The sequence below is a fragment of the Chanos chanos genome, chromosome 2, assembly GCF_902362185.1.
Source record: "Chanos chanos chromosome 2, fChaCha1.1, whole genome shotgun sequence".
NCBI classification, from domain to species: Eukaryota; Metazoa; Chordata; class Actinopteri; order Gonorynchiformes; family Chanidae; genus Chanos; species Chanos chanos.
Window position 1 is genome coordinate 30031645 of NC_044496.1, and position 19239 is coordinate 30050883.

General features: G+C 42.6%; 1 protein-coding gene across 1 annotated transcript in view; it reads left to right on the forward strand.

Moving 5' to 3' along the window:
• Nucleotides 1–19239, forward strand: part of arhgef17 (Rho guanine nucleotide exchange factor (GEF) 17) — a 73084-nt gene that overhangs the window by 47687 nt on the left and 6158 nt on the right. Inside the window, exons 2-12 of the mRNA XM_030766675.1 lie at nucleotides 11686–11763; nucleotides 13946–14128; nucleotides 15854–15970; nucleotides 16335–16427; nucleotides 16869–17045; nucleotides 17572–17622; nucleotides 17756–17865; nucleotides 18221–18306; nucleotides 18418–18536; nucleotides 18697–18904; nucleotides 19083–19156. Coding sequence (XP_030622535.1) covers nucleotides 11686–11763; nucleotides 13946–14128; nucleotides 15854–15970; nucleotides 16335–16427; nucleotides 16869–17045; nucleotides 17572–17622; nucleotides 17756–17865; nucleotides 18221–18306; nucleotides 18418–18536; nucleotides 18697–18904; nucleotides 19083–19156 — 1296 coding nt within the window. The remainder of the gene's footprint in view (nucleotides 1–11685; nucleotides 11764–13945; nucleotides 14129–15853; nucleotides 15971–16334; nucleotides 16428–16868; nucleotides 17046–17571; nucleotides 17623–17755; nucleotides 17866–18220; nucleotides 18307–18417; nucleotides 18537–18696; nucleotides 18905–19082; nucleotides 19157–19239) is intronic.

Consider the following 19239-nt stretch of genomic DNA (forward strand, 5'->3'; position numbering starts at 1 on the left):
ACTCATACAGCCTCATTACCTTAGGAGATGGGCTGAGATTAGTTTTGGGGAGCAGTGGATGAGGAACAGGGAGACGCAGTTGGAGTATGGCGAACCGTGCTGCAGTATATGTTGATGAGACGTTGGTGTTTTTTTAAGGGTTAGGGTTGAAAAGCAGTCCAGGCCGCTGTCTAAACGCCCTGATGAGAGAGCTGCTTTGGCACGAGAGGTTTGGGAGCTTGGTGGTAAAGTGAGAAAAACCTTTGGCTTTCATTTTGTTTGCAGACTCCCTGATGAGTCAGGCCTGGATTCAGCAACAGGTTGTCTGCAGTGGGCACCAGACTATGGCTAAGCACAAATATAATTAAATCAAACCCAAAATGAAAACATAAACTACCACCTTTTTTCCTGCTTCAGTCCTGGAGTTGGCGTCACACGATTTTCAGCGGTCCGTAAAGCAGCATGATTTTGTATGTTTTGTGAGATGCACAAGGCTATGTTTCAATCAAAGCGCCAAAGCAAAGGCTCCACAAGAAACCAATTAAATGTTCTATGCCTTTACTGTGTGTACAGGCCAGCGTAGCTCTTTGTTTCTAATGACGTTAGCCATCACCCTCCTTTACATAACTTTATGAAGGTATATATAGAAATGCAGGACAGTTTGTTGTCCCCCCCCCAACCCCCAACACATATCGCCCTGTGGCCCCTGTGAAACGCTAATGTTAACATACAGGACTCAGGTTTGTTTGAACGGCCTGAATTGGACGTTCTGTTTGAATCTGACATTGTCCCTGGTGCTAATTTAGTTACTGCTGCTCCTCTGTGACCCACAGAAGACAAGGCGGGACATTCTTCGTGAGCAGCCGGCTCTGGAGGCCTGTGACGTGGGCCCAACCCTCCTCTGAATAACTGTGTATAACGTGATAACAGAGTCTCAGGAATATGAACAACAGTCTCTGTTTGAGCGAGAGGCCAGCTTCAGCCCCCGAAACCCCGCCTCCTTCAGAATGACTGACAGCGGGAAGGGCAGTGGGCAAGGTTTACGTTCTTATAGTGGCTGACTAAACTTGCATAGATTTGTTCTCTCTCATGTAAGTTTTTGTCAAAGGAGGAGGAGGTAGCATGCTTCTGTGTGTATGTGTGTGTTTGTGTGTTTGAGGGAACTGGAGGGTTTAATTCTGATAGTGGTGCTGGTGTCTTGCCATGTTGTAGTTTTTTTTCCCTCTATATTTTTGTGGTGTTGTTTTATTTTTCTCTGCATTGAAAGTTGTTTCCATCATTGATGTAATCTGGGTTAGTCAGTCACTCTGAAAGAAAGAGAGAGAGAGAGAAAGAGAGAGAGAGAGAGAGAGAGAGAGAGAGAGAGAGAGAGAGAGGGGAGTTGCGTTTAACTCCTCATGGCATTTTGGTTGCCACACAATTTGAGACTTAAGCTCTGCTTCTCATTCTTGTGTGTCTTACCCTAGTCTTTTGATCCTTGTGCAGTTTGGCTTGCCTGCATACCTGACAGTCAGTTTCTAAAGTCATACATTTTTAAGCAGTAGAGCATGCACCCATATACACATTTGGTGCTTGTCTTATCTTTGTCCAGTCATGCTTGGCAAGACTGTTTTTATTGTTCAAGTCTGTGTCCTTTCCCTCATTTCTCTCACTCATCTCTCCAGGCTACCCTCTCAGCATTCCTTTATCAGCACCTGAATGCCACATTCCTCAGGAACACGTCAAAATGCAGGAAAATATCTTATTTTCCAGACATTCTGTTGTTTCTTGGCAGAGAAGTGTGTGGTTGTCAAATGCGTGGAGACAGATCCTCTGAATTACAGGCCGCGTAATATCTCATAAATACTCTACAGCAATGAGAAAACACCCCAACAACAGGCCTCTCCATTTGCAGAACCCACTGCAGAAACGCAATCCCTGCATGCTTTGGTATGGAGAGTGCTCCCTGCATGCTTTCCTATCAGGCAGAATTCACAAAGCGTCCAGCAGAGGGTGCTAAAACACGTCTGATCAGAAGAATGTTTGATCTGGATGCAGCTAAACAGACAGCATCCCAGACCCCTGTCTGTTGTTACCTGCCCTTTCACCTGTCACAGTCACAGGAGACAGTGCAGTTGGCCTTTGCTCAGCGACACTGACATTGTTTGCTCTTTGTTGGAGATGAAGTTGCAGGGCAAATTCCTAGACACATTTTTATTTGTCAGGCTTGGAGTGTTTGGAGTAAGGCCTCTCATACTGTGAATCAGTCTGGCTTTTATACCTGCTCCGACAAAATCGCCTACCCACCACAATCCAGTCATAATCACTCACTTACTAGAAAACGATGAGGTCATCACGGCAGCCTTGTCTCAGAGTCGGGGCGTTCATGCTGAACATTTTTCTAAACACTGTGTTTCACAGTCTGAACATTTACACACATACACACACACACACACACACACACACACACACACGTTCGCATGAATTTGTGTCAGCTGGGTCTCTAGTGATCTGTCAGAAAAGACAATATTTCCTGTTTTCATTTCAAATTCACCCATTGTTCTCAAGTAGCCCAACAGTCATTCTCTCTCTCACTCTCTCTCACTCTTTTTCTCTCTCTCTCTCCCACCCTCCCTCTCTCCTCTTCTCTCTCACCCTCTCTCCCCATCTCTCAATGACACTCTTAATTCTGCCAAGAAATCAAAGTAAAACATTGCTCATTTCCCACATGACCTTATCTCCTCTCTCCATATGAAGGTCACATTGCATGACCCTCTTCTTTCCCAGAAACTCATCTGAAAAATGCCACAGACTAATGTGTTTCCATTAAAATGATGGTGCATGGTTCCGGTGACGTCATCACACAGAATGGCAGCCTAAGGTAACAACTCCTCTGAAAAAACACTTGTTTCACCTTGTTAAACAGTCAAATACAAAAAACAGTCAAATACTTTCATTGGTAAGAGGGGCAAGAATGGGAAAAAAGGATGGAAACAAAAGAAGCACCTTTGCAGAACCTACAGACCAAGAAGACACAGAGAACAACTACACAGACACATGATGGTGAAGCTAGCGCTAACCTTCATTCAAACGGAGAGGCAAGTTTAGCAAAGGTTTAAGAGGAGATACGGGACTTCCGCAAAGACATAAAACAATAACTAAACAATATAAAATCTGAGCTCACCAACGTTAATCAAAAAATAGTGGAGGCAGAGATACGAATTGAAAAGGTGGAAGATCACATTCCAAACATGGAACAAGTGCTAAGCAGGATGATAAAAGTGATGAATCAACAAGAAAATAACGAATCGACCAAGAAGGGAGGTCTTGACGTAAGAATATAAGGATATATTATGTCCCTGAAGGAACGGAGGGGTTGTCTATGGTGGAGTTTGTGGAAAAGTTGCTACGAGATACGCTGGAGATTCACCCGACTTTGGAGCTTGACATTGAAAGAGCACATCAGGCGTTAGCCCTGAGACCCTCCGATGATAGAGACAAACCACGGTCAATAATAATCAGATTCCTCCGCTACAAAACCAAAGCAGAGATTCTGTACAAGGCCTGGGGAAAGAAGAAGTTGTTTTTGAACAAGAGAGAGTTATACTTTGATCAAGATTACCCACCAGTGGTCCTGCATAAGCATAAGGAATACACTGAAGCAAAGTGAGTGTTAAAGCAGAGAATGGGTCGTGGCTGTACCAGACAGGAGAGGAAGCGACGACAGACATCAAGGACAGAGGACTGCCCGTCTGTGTGATCACACCAAGAGAAAGGGTAGTTGAGCAGCTATCCCGCTCCGCCTGGAAAATGGTGGGAGCACAGAGACAGCAGGGGATGGGAAAAGAGTGCAAGAAAAATATCAAGGAGAGATTGCGAGCTTCCAGAAGAAGGCCCTCACCCCTTCCAGAAGAGATATAAGTTTTGACTACCCTCAAAAGACTTGGTGAACTAAACAGAACCCAATTTAGACGGTGCTATATTCATTATTTTTTATTCATTATTCTTAAGAAATATAGATTAGAATGTGTATTTTCTGTTACTCTATTTTATTTTTTCATATTCATTCCTTTTTCCCTTTCTAAATGAGAATATATACATGGGAGGAATATAAAGGTAAGTCTTTTCTGAGTAATGGACATACATTTTTTTCATTTACTTTCATTTACGCATCTCCTAGCTCAGCCCAGGGTCATTTACAAGAGACCCCAGCCTTGGAATCACACCTTCCCTTTACCTTTTTTTTAATTTGTGTTCCTTTGTTCTTGCTTGTTCAGGGAGTAGATCGGTTAAATTCTGTTTTTCTAACTTCATTGATACACTGACAGATAAATACACATGGCTAGTGACAAAGTAAAATTAATTTCTTTTAATGTCATTGGGCTGTTGAATCCAATCAAACGTAGTAAAATTCTGTCTAAAATGAAGAAGAAGCCCATGTAGTATATCCACAGAAACTCATTTAAATGATAACAAGCATGAAAAACTAAAGAGAATGGGCTTCACTAATTTGTTTTTCTCCTCATAAAAATCAGGACATAGGAGAGGAGTTGCTATTCTCATCCCAGAAAAGCTAAATTTTGAAAAAGTATTTGAAATGGGAGATAAGGAGGGCAGATATATTCTAGTAAAGGGCAATATAGATGGGAATTCAGTTACTCTACTGAATATACATGCACCCCCAGGAGGTGATATTAGTTTCTTCCAGAAAATCACTAATATTATGGTAACGGAAACAGAAGGTCTCTTGATATGTGTGGGGGATTTAAATTTGCACTTGTGCAACCAAAATTAGACTCTTCCAGAAAAAAACAAAACAAAAAAAAAAACCTGGAAACAAAGTCCCTACATAAGAAAGTGAATACACTTTTTGAGGATGTTGGTTTAATTGACATATGGAGAGACCTTTTCCCTAACAGAAGGGGGTACACTCACTGTTCTGCCCCCCATTCTTTATATACAAGAATAGACTATTTTATAATATTTGGAAAAGATAAACACAAAATAAATACCTATGGAAGTGGGACAACAGATTTAAGTGACCATGCACCTGTATATTTAACTGTTGACTTTAACCTGCGACCAAAGAATACTACATGAAAACTAAACTCAAGTCTACTCAATGATCCCTATTGTAAGGAACAAATTAAAAAAGAAATTAATCTTTACTTAGAATTCAATGATAATGGAGAGGTTTCACCTCCCATTTTATGGGATACTTTGAAGGCTGTCCTAAGAGGGAAAATCATAGCAATATCTTCATATTAGAGGAAATTAAGGAATAAAACATTAGAGGAATTACCCAACAAACTGAAGGAACTAGAAAAAAAAACACAAATCAAGTTTGGCACAGGATACATTAGAGGAATTTTTAAAAATTAGGAACGAAATTGATAGATGGCTACACAAGAAATTAGGAAAAATCTAATGTTCTTGAAACAGGGACTAAATCTATGAAAGTGGAACTAAATCTATGAAAGTATTGGTGTGGAAACTGAAAAAAAAGATTGCAGAAAATACAGTTCATTGAATTAGGGATCCAAGAGCAAAAATGATCAAAAAAAAAAAAGTGAAATTTAGGAAGCTTTTGAAGTGTTTACAAAACTCTGTATTCTAAAGTTCCAAGGGGAGATATAATCCCAAACTGACACTTACTTGAATTCCCGAGAGTTACCTACTTTAAGTGAAGAACAGAATAGGATGATGATGGCTGACATAACTGAGGGTGAACTAAAAAGGATCAGATGGATGTACAGCAGAGTGGTACAAAGAATTCAAAAATGAGTTCATTGCTGTTATACTCCCTACACTAAATTGGGTTTTAAAAAAGCCACAAAAGCCACAAAAGCTGGAAGGAGGCAATAATCTCAGCTATACCAAAAGAAGGCAAGGATAAAATGGAATGTGGGTCATTTAGACCAATATCTGTACTTAATGTAGATTATAGACTATTTACCTCCATCATGGCCAAACAATTAAGAGTTCCTACCCACGCTGATACATAATGACCAGACAGGTTTTATACGACAACACCAAACACAAGACAATGTACAAAGGACACTACACAACATGGATCATATACAAGAACAATAAAATTAAAGCAATAGTGATAAGCGTAGATGCTGAAAAGGCATTTGACTCGCTTAACTGGAATTTTCTTTACAGAGTTCTATGTAGATTTGGTCTATGTGGCACAGTTATTAAAATTATACAGGCACTATAGGCGCTTTCGCACCAAACAGTTCTAGGGTCTAATTCGATAGGAACTACCCCCTGTGGAGCTTCCCCGAGAACTACATTCGTTCTAGGGCCTTTTTTCTGTTTGCTTTCGCACCGCCAGTAGGAACGCTGAAGTGACGTAAGCCGGCCGACGGTATAGCAGCTAAGAGCTGTTGTTTATGACTAACCAGGATAGCTGCACATTTTGAAGTACAAATTTAATGACTTTTAAGACCTTTTAAATACCTCCAAAAGGAAAAAAAGAACCATTACTGCGGCAAAAGAAATCGACAAACTAGACTACAGTATACGCAATGAGTTTTATTGAATTTGAATGACAGAAATATTGATTGCACATTAGATAACCTATAACTGCCTTCTCATTAACGAAAATAAAACTGTATGGCGATAGACCCAGTCCAATGGAGAAAATAATTTCCCAATGCATTTATGCATTTACCACCGCAGTAGCAGTGAATGACTCGATGGGCATAGTACTTTTCAGGTGCTAGCATAGCGCTTGTGCCTGACCCTTGCTCGCGGCATCGTGTTTTTTTTTTCCCCTTTTTCCCCGCCGCAGCCCTAAAATCGTAAGCTGGATAAACACATTCTTATTTTAGCTTAAAATGCGGATCACAGCCACACAAGCGGACACACAAGCACCTACCGAAGCGGAGTGTACGCTACCTCTTCAATGTACAAATATACATTGGACGTTGCAAAATGGTCATTGTTGGGGGATATAAAATACCGGTAAAATAAAACATAAAAACTATGTGCCCCCTCCTACAATTCCAGACATTTTGAGACATGAATATCAAAAGCTAAATGAAATACGTTCTAAGACTTTATATTTTGCACGGATCTTTAAAAATGGCGGTTGCAATCATCGTATACCTGCGTCTGGACCAATGGCTGTACACCTACGTCACAAGGTTCCTATTGTGCTGCAAAAGTACCTACCCTGGAGTAGGGGCTAAAAAAGCCCCTCAAAACGGCGTTCTTAGAACTAAAATCGTTCTAAGTTCCTGCGGTGCGAACACGCCAAAAAGGGGGTACTTTCTCCAACAGTTCTAAGAACTATGAAAAGTTCCTCCGGTGCGAAAGCGCCTTATATGACAATCCCACCGCTAGGATTAAGATCAATGGATATTTATCAAATAGCTTTACCCTAGAGAGGGGCTCGAGACAGGGTTGTGCATGGTCACCACTACTCTTCATTATATTTGGAATCACTAGCTCAATATATCAGACAAAACGAAGATATCAGGGGAATACTACTAAAAACACAGAACATAAATTGGCCTGTTACACAGATGACATTTTGATCTATCTGGGGCAATCAACATACTCTTTACCTAAATTAATGCAATCCTTTGAACAATATGGTCAATTTACAGGATATAAGATCAACTTAGCTAAACCCAATTACTTTCATATAACTACAGCCCACCTAGAGAAATTGAAAGTAGATACCCCTTGGTATGGCAAACTGAGTCTTTGAAATATTTGGGCATCAATATGCCAAAAGACTTGGCAAAATTATCAGAATGTAACTATTTACCTATACATAAAAGAATTAAGGAAGATAGTAAGATGGAACCGAATTCCTTTCTATAGTCTCAGATCAAGGACTGAATCCATTAAAATGAATATATTGCCCAGGCTTTTATATTTCTTTCAGACCCAGTGAATGGGACAAAATGTTATCAAGGTATATATGGCAAGGTAAAAGACCTAGGGTTCATTTTAAAACTTTACAGTTAGCTAAAGAAAAGGGGAGATGGGGCCTGCCCTCTCTTGGAGATTATTACTTTGCAGCACAGATGAGAGCTGTGATATGCTGGTGCAACCCATCATTTAATGCTCAATGGAAGAATATTGAAGCGAAAATATCTTCCATCCCCATACAGTCGATCTTAGCTGATAGCAACTTACAAAGTTACCTAAATACTACTGATAACCCATGGGTGAAGTTGACTCTTGAATATGGAAGTACTGGAAAACTATTATAAAAGAATATAAACTAGAGGAAGATTCTTACAATTCTAAAATGGTGTGCATATCACACAGACTTTACACCGAATAAACTGGATACTAGATTTAAGGACTGGACAGCTAAAGGGATAACACCTCTATGCAGTGAAGCTCACAGAAATCCCACTATGATAGTGACCTCCCTGTTGGAGAAACGATAGAAACCAAAATGCAAACCATTACCATATTTTCTGGGACTGCCCCGTTATCAAAGATTTTTGGAGAAGGATACACAGTGCCATACAAGACATTTTTAAATGTGAAATTCCCCCAGAAAGTAAGGCCATATATTTTGGGTATACACCTCAAGAATGGCTGAAAAGAGATAGATATTTAATGAATATACTGCTGGTGGCTGGTAAAAAGACTCTTACTAGGAAATAGTTATCACAGGAGAGCCCAACTTTAGACACATAGATTGAAATCACAATGGACATTTACAAAATGGAGAAGACAACAGCTTCTGTCAATCACAAATTGGAACAGTTTGCTTCTTACTGAGAAAAACGGTGTATCTACGTAACGCCTCAAAGATCACTCCCTACCTGTACATAGTTTTCTCCATTTGTTTGTGTTTTTCTTTCCTATAGGTTTATACTTTTGATGTATACTGTGTGCAGGTTTGTGGCAAACATGTATATACCATATATATATATATATATATATATATATACACTCACACACAATGGCTGAAATACATCTTGTGGAAATGCTTGTTTTGATACTAAATGTAAATAAAAGAAAAAAAAGAAAAATGATGTTGTATATACCTGAGACCAATATGTTAATAAGCCGTGAGCGAGGCTGGACTCCCGTGCTTATGTAAGCCAGCATCACTGGTATGTCATTCCCACTGTTAAACAGGGGTGGGAACCAGAGTCTGCAGCGTGTTGTCATGATGAGCCTACTGCTGCTCTCAGTGCCTTGATCATTAGAGAGAGAGAGAGGGAAAAGATGCCCCTCACCTTAAAGGTGTAATGTGCGGAGCTGATTAAAATGGAGAGTGTGCCTTTGGTGTTCACTTCTTTTTTTCTTTTTTTTTCCCTCCACCAACAACTGATACAACCCGAGATGTTTTTCATAAACACGGCCAACAAACCTATTCTAAAAATAGACTCCAGACCCCTCTATGGAGCATTGTACTATGACAAACACTGAAATTCCCAAGACATGGCCCCCTGCTAAGCCACACCCCCCCCCCCCTCTCTCTCTCTCTCTCTCTCTCTCTCTCTCTCTCTTTCTCTCTCTGTCTGTCTCTCTCTCTCTCACACACACACACACACACACATTTGTAAGACTTTGGCTGATCTCTGACCCCATGCTGAGAGCAAGTTAAACTCTAAATGCAGAGTATCAGGTTGTTTTTGTCGTGTAATACACAGAGCACCGTGAGGGTAAGCAGTATAAATACACCCACGAGCATTTGTCCTCCTGTCTCTCTCTCTCTCTCTCTCTCTCTCTCATCAGGGGCTCTGTCTGTCTGTCTTTCTGTCACGTAAAGCTATAAATTAAGAATGTCAACTTGTTTTGCCATTTTTTAACTTTGGCCAAGGTTTTATTCACTGCTCAAATGTTTCAGAGAGCCCAGTCTGAGTGTAGGGGATGTTTTTGTCTGTTTTTGTTTTGTTTGTTTGTTTTTTGCATGAGTATGTGTTACAATCCCATCTCTATAGGGGTGGAAGGAGCAGGGTTGGGGGGTCTGGGTCTTACACTGATGCTTGTCAGTGTTTGCAGTCCTCTCCTGGGGTTCATACTCATAAGCCCGGTGTCCTGACTTTGTGCCCGCCCCCCTCCCCCCAGCAGAGCTTTGTCACCACGGTAACCTGGCCTCTGACCTGACTTCACTGACTCATGCGGAAAAGTATGATTAATTCCATGATGATGATTTGGGAGTTTTCAGGGAGTGCTACTGAGATGTGAGACTGTGTTGTGAAAGAGAGAAAGACTGATAAAATGTATTATTGATGTATTTTGATGATTCAAATTTTACGTGTGTGTGTTAAATTGTTAATATTGTTCTTGTGTCTATTTTCATGAATTTATTTGTCTTAATGTTTGGCAACACTGTTGTGTCTGTGCCAATTATGCTTCAGAAACACTGAGAGAGAGGAGAGAAAGGGTTAGATGTCATGAAACCAACAGTTTAATTCAGTGATGTCAGTATTCAGTGAATACAGAGACTCATCAGGTTTAGTTTGGATGCCAAAGCCAGTGTCCAACTCCTAGCAGAGCAGACACGAGTCTTGCCAGGCTGGAGTGTTTTCACCTCAGGCAGACACACACATCACCGTGCCCATCAGCACAACTATTAACACCACATCATTACTACAGTGTTCTTCCTTTCAGACAAGTTGTTCTGAGTCACCCGATTCCCATCAAAATATCCCCTCTATTTTTCTTTTTCTTTCTTTTTTAAATATTTTTAAAAACAGTGATCTCTTCCACCCAGTATAGCAGTGCTTCGCTCTGAATGTGGCCCTAGACACAGTGGCTGTTCTGCGTGTCTCTGGTCTCCACAACTAGGGAGAGGTTTTTTACTGATAATTTTTCCACGGCCTGGCAGTGTTCTAGACATTTCTCCATAGCAAGCCAGTGTTTTTTCTCTCTCTTGCCCTGTAAAGCCTGAGGCTGTAAACATGTGTGAGAGAAGCTTCACTCCAGGGGGTAAACTACCTTCCTTTCCTCTCCTTTCTCTCTTTTTCTTTCCACACTCTCCATGTGAGTCTGATTTGAGAGAATGGGGAATTCTGTGAAATTAGGAGTTTCTGAATGGCTTCAAAGGGTGACTGAAACAACTTCTACTGAAACAATTATTTGCTCTGTGTGTGTGTAGGGGGGAGTCCCAGAACATTCCTTGTGTTTTCCAAGGATTTACTGGGAGGGCCATTACATGTCTAAGCACATGATCCCTCTTCCTTAGTCACTGACATATAAGTCTGTGTGTGTGTGTATGTGTGTGTGTGTTTTTGTGTCTCACCTCTCATACAGAGGAAACAGAATTCATGGTCCCTTACAGGTCTTACTACCACTTGCCTCTGTGTGTGTGTGTGTGTGTGTGTGTGTATCTCTCTCTCTCATTATGATCTTTTTCATCTGTGCTCTCCACCTGGGTCCTCTGATGTACCGTGATTTGATTTGGGGTTAGCTGTGCAGTAGAGATGTCTTAATCTCTGTATTTAAGGACACGCTCACACAGTCAGCTCTAGTCCCACAGACTCAACCAGACTGCAACTAGACTGTGTGTGTGTGTGTGTGTGTGTGTGTGTGTGTGTGAGATTGTGTGTGCGCGCGTGTTCTATTCAGCTCTTCTTTCAGTATACCTGTCTGAAATTGTGTGTATTTTTGAGTATGCAGGATGTGTATGTTTTATGTTTATGTGTGTGCATATGTGTGAAGTATATGTATAATGTGTGTGTGTGTGTGTGCGTGCTGAGTGTACAGTAAATCTATCTGCTGTGTTTCCATTGACAGGATATGAGAAGACATGTAATGATGACCCTGCTTGACACTGAACAGTCATACGTGGAGTCTCTCCGCACCCTTATTCAGGTCTGAAACACTCACACACATACATAGCAATTGTTTGAATCTCAATCTCAATGTTTTATCTCAATGTTTCATCTCATATTCAATGCAACATCTGCTGTGTTGTATTGTTGCATAACTGTATCTTCACTCACTCTATGGAAAGGCTGTGGCTCTGTGTGTGTGTGTGTGTGTGTGTGTGTGTGTACGCACGCATGTGTGTAATTGAAATGTGGTGTTGAGGAGATCTTGTCACTTTCGCCTGGCTCAGACTCGTGTTGTCATGGAAAAGAGTGATACGTCAGAGCACTCACATGGATTAGACAGAGAGAGACACACAGAGAAAATGGCATGAAGACACTGAGAGACATAAAAAGAAAACAAAGGTGAAAATGAACAATAGACAAAGCCAGAGAATGAGAGAAAGAAATGGATCAGAAAGAAAATGGAAACAGAAAGAAAGAAATGCTACATTTCTGCTGCTGTGGATTAGTCCCAGGCAATCAGCTGTTGCACTGTCGCCATGGTCACAGGGCAAGGAAGAAACAGCCATGAATGTCAGTGTATCTTTGTACTGAACACATTACCATGTCTCTGCACGCAATCAGTGGCACACTGAACAGCCAGTCACAAAGCATCAGGACACCGCCCAGTCATCAGCCACACCCATCAACCACCAACCACACCCACCAATCACCAGTCACTCATTACCATGTCTCTGAACATCTATGATCAATTGCACATTGTACAACCAGTCACAAAGCATCCTAATCAACCACGAATCATCACCCCTTGGTCACCATCAGCCACTGACCACAGCCATTAATGTCACCAGCCACGCCCAGCAAGATCCAACCATATCCACCAATCACCAGCCACACCAACCCATTGTCACTGACACACCTGTCAGCCATCATCAGTACTGAGGACATTGTCTTACTGTTGAGGGTTTTGCCCCGCTCTTCTTTTGAAAGCAGGATGGTTTGGATGGGGAGATGAATAAAGAACAGAGGAGAGAGGAAGGCATGTGACAGAGAGAGAGAAAGAGAAAGAGAGTGGGAAGGGAGAGAAAGAGGAAAATGGGTTGAATTGAGAGACTGAGACAGATGAGTAAAAAGAGAGTGTTAGAGAGCTGTTTACTCCTCGCTAGTATGACTAGTTAAGGGATGTGTTTTCAGACACTACAAATCTTACAAACAATACAGAGTGTGTGTGTGTGTGTGTGTGCATTCACTGCTGGATCCTGATTAAAGACGTGAGTTGAGACAGAGGTAATAAGCCAAATGAAGAATACCTCATGATGCAATACTGTTTTATGGTGTCTAACTAACCACAGAAGAAATGTTCTTCATTCCTGCAATCAGACACCGTTTGTGCATGTGTGAGTGTGTATGTTTATCTACAGTATGTGTATGTGAGAAAATGTATGTATGTGCGTCCTAGCATGTGCATGTTTCAGTTTGTGTGTGTGTGTGTATGTGTGTGAATATGTGTGTGTGTGTGTGTGTGTGTGTGTGTGTGTGTGTGTGTGTGTGTGTGTGTGCGCGCACGCACGCATGTGTGTAATTGAAATGTGGTGTTGAGGAGATCTTGTCAATAGACAAAGCCAGAGAATGAGAGAAAGAAATGGATCAGAAAGAAAATGGAAACAGAAAGAAAGAAATGCTACATTTCTGCTGCATGTATGTGCGTCCTAGCATGTGCATGTTTCAGTTTATGTGTGTGTGTGTGTGTGTGTGTGTGTATGTGTGTGTGTGTGTGTATGTGTGTGTGTATGTGTATGAGTGTGTGTGTGTGTGTGTGTGTGTGTGTATGTGTGTATGGGTATGTGAGTGTGTGTGTATATGGGTGTGTATGCTTGTGTGTGAAATGAAAGAGAAGGCCAGAGAGAGGGCAGATACTGTAGCTCTGATGACTCTCTGTTTGTCTTACTGGGAACAGAGGAATTTCCTCTCATCAAATTCTGTACCAGAACATTTCTCACACACACACGCACACACACACACACACACACACACACACACACACACACACACACACTCACCCACAGAGCCTTTCACACCACAAACATGCACTCTTTACAGCCTGTAATACAGTCAGTCAGTCTTGTTTTTTAACCTGTCATCTTTAAACTTGTATAGAAAAGATAAGCAGACCACATTAATGAAGTCGGTCTGGTCTCTCTGTGGGTGCCTGGGTGATGCAGGGCTATATGAGGCCCCTGAAGCAGCCGGAGAACTCCCCTCTCTGCGACCCATCTCTGGTGGATGAGATGTTTTACCAGATCCCTGAGATCCTTGAGCATCATGAGCACTTTCTGGAGCAGATCTCCAGCTGCGTCAGCGACTGGCACGACCAGCAAACAGTGGGACACCTCCTCATCGAATCAGTGAGTCCTCCCTCCTCTCCCCACCTCCTCCTACACACCCTGGGGCCAACTCAATTTGGAGTAATGACAAAATGTCCTCCACAATTACCCTGAACAGCCATGTTCACCTCTCTTAACCTTACATTCGAGCAGGAGCTCTAGCAGTTTTGTGTGTGTGTGTGTGTGTGTGTGTTGAATATGCACTTGAATGAGGAAGAGGGCTTTAGGGAGGTGATGCAGTAATGTGTAGTCCTCCTAAATTCAGAGGAAGTCTCTTTTCCTAGCAAGCTCCTCTTTTTCCTAGGACCTGGTCATCCACATACACACACACACACACACATTCACACACCCTCTCAGCCTTCAGGACAAGAGCCCTCTCCCACACTGTGCTGTTTGTGTATGGACAGACTGTCTCTGTCTCTCTCTCTGTGAGTGGACACGACTGTCTCCAGACTACAGAGAGACAAATCTGAGACTTTGGGAGTTAAGATGAGTCCTGTATGAGACAGTGTAGTAGTGTTTCTCTTTTTCGTAAAGACAGTGAATTCATAAAATTCATAAAATCTCATAAAAGTTCCCTGAAGCCATTTTGATGACTGCTGCTCTCTCTCTCGGTGTGTTTGTTTCCTCTTCCCCTGTGAATTGTGTTATCTAAATGTCCCCTGTGTGATATTCACTCCTCTGATGAGAATTGTTACACACTTTGACAATATTGTTAACTTTCTGCCAGTAAGGCTTTTGAACTGAATTTAGAGAGAAATTGAGAGAGGGAGGCAGAGCAGAGAAAATGGGAGGAAGACATTAAGAGAAATAGGTCAGCTCTTTCATCTGAAATAAAAAAAAGATTCATCACATGAACGTGTGAAGGCTGGTGCAGTGAGGTTGTACTGGGAGAACGTGTGAAGGCTGGTGCAGTGAGGTTGTACTGGGAGAACGTGTGAAGGCTGGTGCAGTGAGGTTGTACTGGGAGAACGTGTGAAGGCTGGTGCAGTGAGGTTGTACTGGGAGAACGTGTGAAGGCTGGTGCAGTGAGGTTGTACTGGGAGAACGTGTGAAGGCTGGTGCAGTGAGGTTGTACTGGGAGAACGTGTGGAGGCTGGTGCAGTGAGGCTGTACTGGGAGAACGTGTGAAGGCTGGTGCAGTGAGGTTGTACTGGGAGAACGTGTGAAGGCTGGCGCAGTGAGGTTGTACTGGGAGAACGTGTGAAGGCTGGCGCGGTGAGGTTGTACTTGGAGAACGTGTGGAGGCTGGCGCGGTGAGGTTGTACTGGGAGAACGTGTGAAGGCTGGCGCAATGAGGTTGTACTGGGAGAACGTGTGAAGGCTGGCGCAGTGAGGTTGTACTGGGAGAACGTGTGAAGGCTGGCGCAGTGAGGTTGTACTGGGAGAACGTGTGAAGGCTGGCGCAGTGAGGTTGTACTGGGAGAACGTGTGAAGGCTGGCGCAGTGAGGTTGTACTGGGAGAACGTGTGAAGGCTGGCGCAGTGAGGTTGTACTGGGAGAACGTGTGAAGGCTGGTGCAGTGAGGTTGTACTGGGAGAACGTGTGAAGGCTGGTGCAATGAGGTTGTGCTTTTTTCTGAGAGAAAAAAAAAATATATATATATATATATACATATATATATATACATATACATATATGAATTACTGCAATAAATTAACAGTTTGGTGTGCTGAAGTCACCTAAGTATTTTAATGTTTTGACATTAAACAACCTTTCATCTCTCTCTCCATCTGTATCTCTCAGTTTTCAAAGGAGGTCCTTGCGAATATTTACTCAGCATACATCGACAACTTTCTGAACGCCAAAGATGCTGTGAGAATCGCCAAAGAGGCAAAACCTGCATTTCTCAAGTTTCTAGAGGTCTGTCAGTGATCCAAAATGTGTTTTGACATGTGTGTACATGTATGTTTGTTTTGCAGGAGCTCTTGCCACTTTCTGTCTGTTTACATACACACATGTACACCCTGTCTTGAATGATTTTTAATACTCTCCTTTGAGTTGATGAGGGGAAAAGGAGTCTGTGTCAGCAGTAAATCTATGTCTGTGTCAAAACAGTCAGGCACATGGATTCTGCTCATACCCGGAGATACTCTGCCATCTAGTGGCTATTACAGACACTGAGCAGTGTCACAGAAGACTTTTTAACAGCTAACAATTTATGCCTTTCTTCTCTCTCTCTCTCTCTCTCTCTCTCTCTCGCTCTCGCTCTCTCTGTCTCTCATAGCAAAGCATGCGTGAGAATAAAGAAAAGCAGGCCCTGGCTGATCTAATGATTAAGCCAGTACAGCGTATCCCTCGTTATGAGCTGCTGGTGAAGGTGAGGGCTGGGCACAAACACCAGTACACACCAGTACACACCAGTACTGCCTCTCACATTGTCTCATCCTCTCAGGACACTTTTCTCTCTCTCAGACCTAGGCAGCGCTTGGGCACTCCTCTGACTCAGCTCTCTGTCATCAGTCTGTCAGATTGTTGAGACAGAATTTGCCAAACAGTCTGTCAGATTTTTGGGACAGAATTTGTCAAAAAGTCTGTCCGATTGTTGGGACAGAGTTTGTGAAACAATCTGTCAGATTGTTGGGACAGAATTTGGCTCTAACTGCTTAATTCGTGTTAGTGACAAGTTTACTGCTCTGCCTGAAGCTCATGCTAGTGTGCATACATATACTACATCAGAATCTTGGATGGAGATATAGCTAATGTACATTCACTGTTGATACTTTGTGTGTGTGTATGTGTGTGTGTGTGTGTGTGCCAGGACCTGCTGAAACACACTCCTGAAGATCACCCAGACCACTCATTGCTATTGGAGGCACAGAAGGACATTAAACGACTTGCAGAACGCATTAATAAAGGGCGGAGAAGTGCGGAGGAGGTGGAGAGAGAGACACGCATCCTTCAGGAGATTGAAGCTCACATTGAAGGAGTGGAGCATGTATGGTCCACATCTCCTCAACCTGCATCTCCATACAGACAATTGCACCTCCCCAACCCATGCATCCACATTACTACACCTCCTTACTTACACCTCCATCCACACTACCTACCTCCACTGTCATCTCTCACCTCTATTTGTCTAAATACTGTTATACATTGTCATGGTTTAATTTTGCCTCTCATATTTCATAATTGAAAGAAATAGTACACACACACATTTTGTTTGATTTTTCAAACACTTTTTTTTACTAATTATTGGTCACTTTTTTTTCTAATTATTAAGCAGCTGATGAGTTCAATCTGGGGTGAAGGCACCGGGATAAAACGCTTTTTCCCCTTAGTGATCATTTCATTTCAAAACCTGCATAGGGTATCTCTGTCCCTGTGCCACAACCAGAGGTCATTTGGCCATGTCAGAGTCAGAGGAAGAGGAGAATGTGTCTATGACTGCTGTCCCTGTTTGTGTCTGATCGTGTTGTTTATGTTGTCCCCTGTTTTTTCTGATTGTATTGTTTTCTCTATAGATCCTGAATCCACAGAGGAAGTTCCTCAGACAGGAGATGGTGATGGAATCTGTAAGAGAAACACACCTTTATTACATATGATGTCGTCACTTTACAAATCCTACATACAACCCTGGAACATTCTCCTTCTCCCTCTCCCTCTCTCTCTCTCTCTCTCTCTCTCTCCCCCTCTCTCTCTCTCTAGAAAACAGTGGGCGGTAAGAAAGACCGCTCTCTCTTCCTCTTCAGTGACCTGCTGATTTGTACCACGTTGAAGAGGAAGTCTGGCTCTCTACGTAGGAGCTCTATGAGTCTGTGAGTACAAACCACAGGCTGCATCAAACACTACAACTAAACCACACCCCTCTCTCTCAACATTGTTCTATTACAGCTACAGACTGCATCAAACACTACAATAAATACCACGTCTAAATAACACCGCGGCTATATCCGCACTGAGTCCCTTGAGCTGCAGTAGTCTGCTCGTTTCACTCTGCTTCCTCATGGACACTCTCCAGCACTGTACCATCAGTACAGTTAGCTGTGCTCATTGCTATGTGCATTAGTCTGTCAGACATGCTGAGCAGACAGCACAGCCCTGAATCCCAAATGAAAATCAGTGTTTTCCTTCACAAATTAAGGTGTCTGACGTTTTCTCCTCTCCTCCAAGGTATTCTGCTGCTAGTGTCATTGACACCACAAGTAAATACAAGTTTCTCTGGAAACTTCCTTTGGAGGAGGTAGAGATGGTGAAAGGTAAGCCTCTGGCTTGGAGTCAGGTGTAAAGAATGGCACTGAGGGATTATAGGAATGGTAGTTTTTTTCCCTGGGTGCAGTTGAATGACTGTGCTCCCAATTCTGTCCCAGGATCTAACCCAGCCACCAACAGAGAAAACATCCAGAAGACCATTACCCGACTGGACGAAGACCTCAGCACCCTGGGCCAGATCAGCAAGCTGTCTGAAACGCTGAGCTTCCCTCACCAGGTTGGGTTCTTACCCACACACCTAAAACCCTGCCCCCTCCCCTAACACACATGCAGACAGATAACTCTATCCTAACCCAATGCTCTCTTTAGTCAAATCCACACTGTCACAGAAGCAGCTGTGTAACCTGTGCAGTCTTATGTGTGTGTCTCTCTCTCAGAGTTTGGACGACGTGATAAAGGACTTGATGGCCTCTGTGCACAGGGAGCTGGCAGAGAAACAGTCTCTGGCCTTTAGCATGACTTTCCTGCCCACCAAGGTTGAGCTAACCACCGCCTCGGCTGAGAGCACTTTCATCTTCGAGTTCAGCAGTCCAGACGCACGCAGCAACTTTGAACAGGCCTTCGAGGAGGCAAAGAAGAAGCTTGGTACAGACACTAATGCAGTTTCCATAGAATTACAGCACTGTCATTGTCACAGTTCCTGGGTCAGGACTTAGATGTGAATCGCTCACTTAGGACAGCCATTCATTTGTAAATGACTGACAGTGTCTGTTATAATGAATGAACTGTAATGAATCTTCTCTGCCTCTGTGTGCACATGCAGCCATGAACAAAGACCAGTGGAATCCTGAATTCCTGAAGGCCATTCCCATCATGAAGACCAGGAGTGGGATGCAGGTGTGTAGAGAATGAATGAGTGAGATGCAGGTATGTATAGAGTGAAGGAGTGATGGTAGATGGATACACAATCAGATGAAACT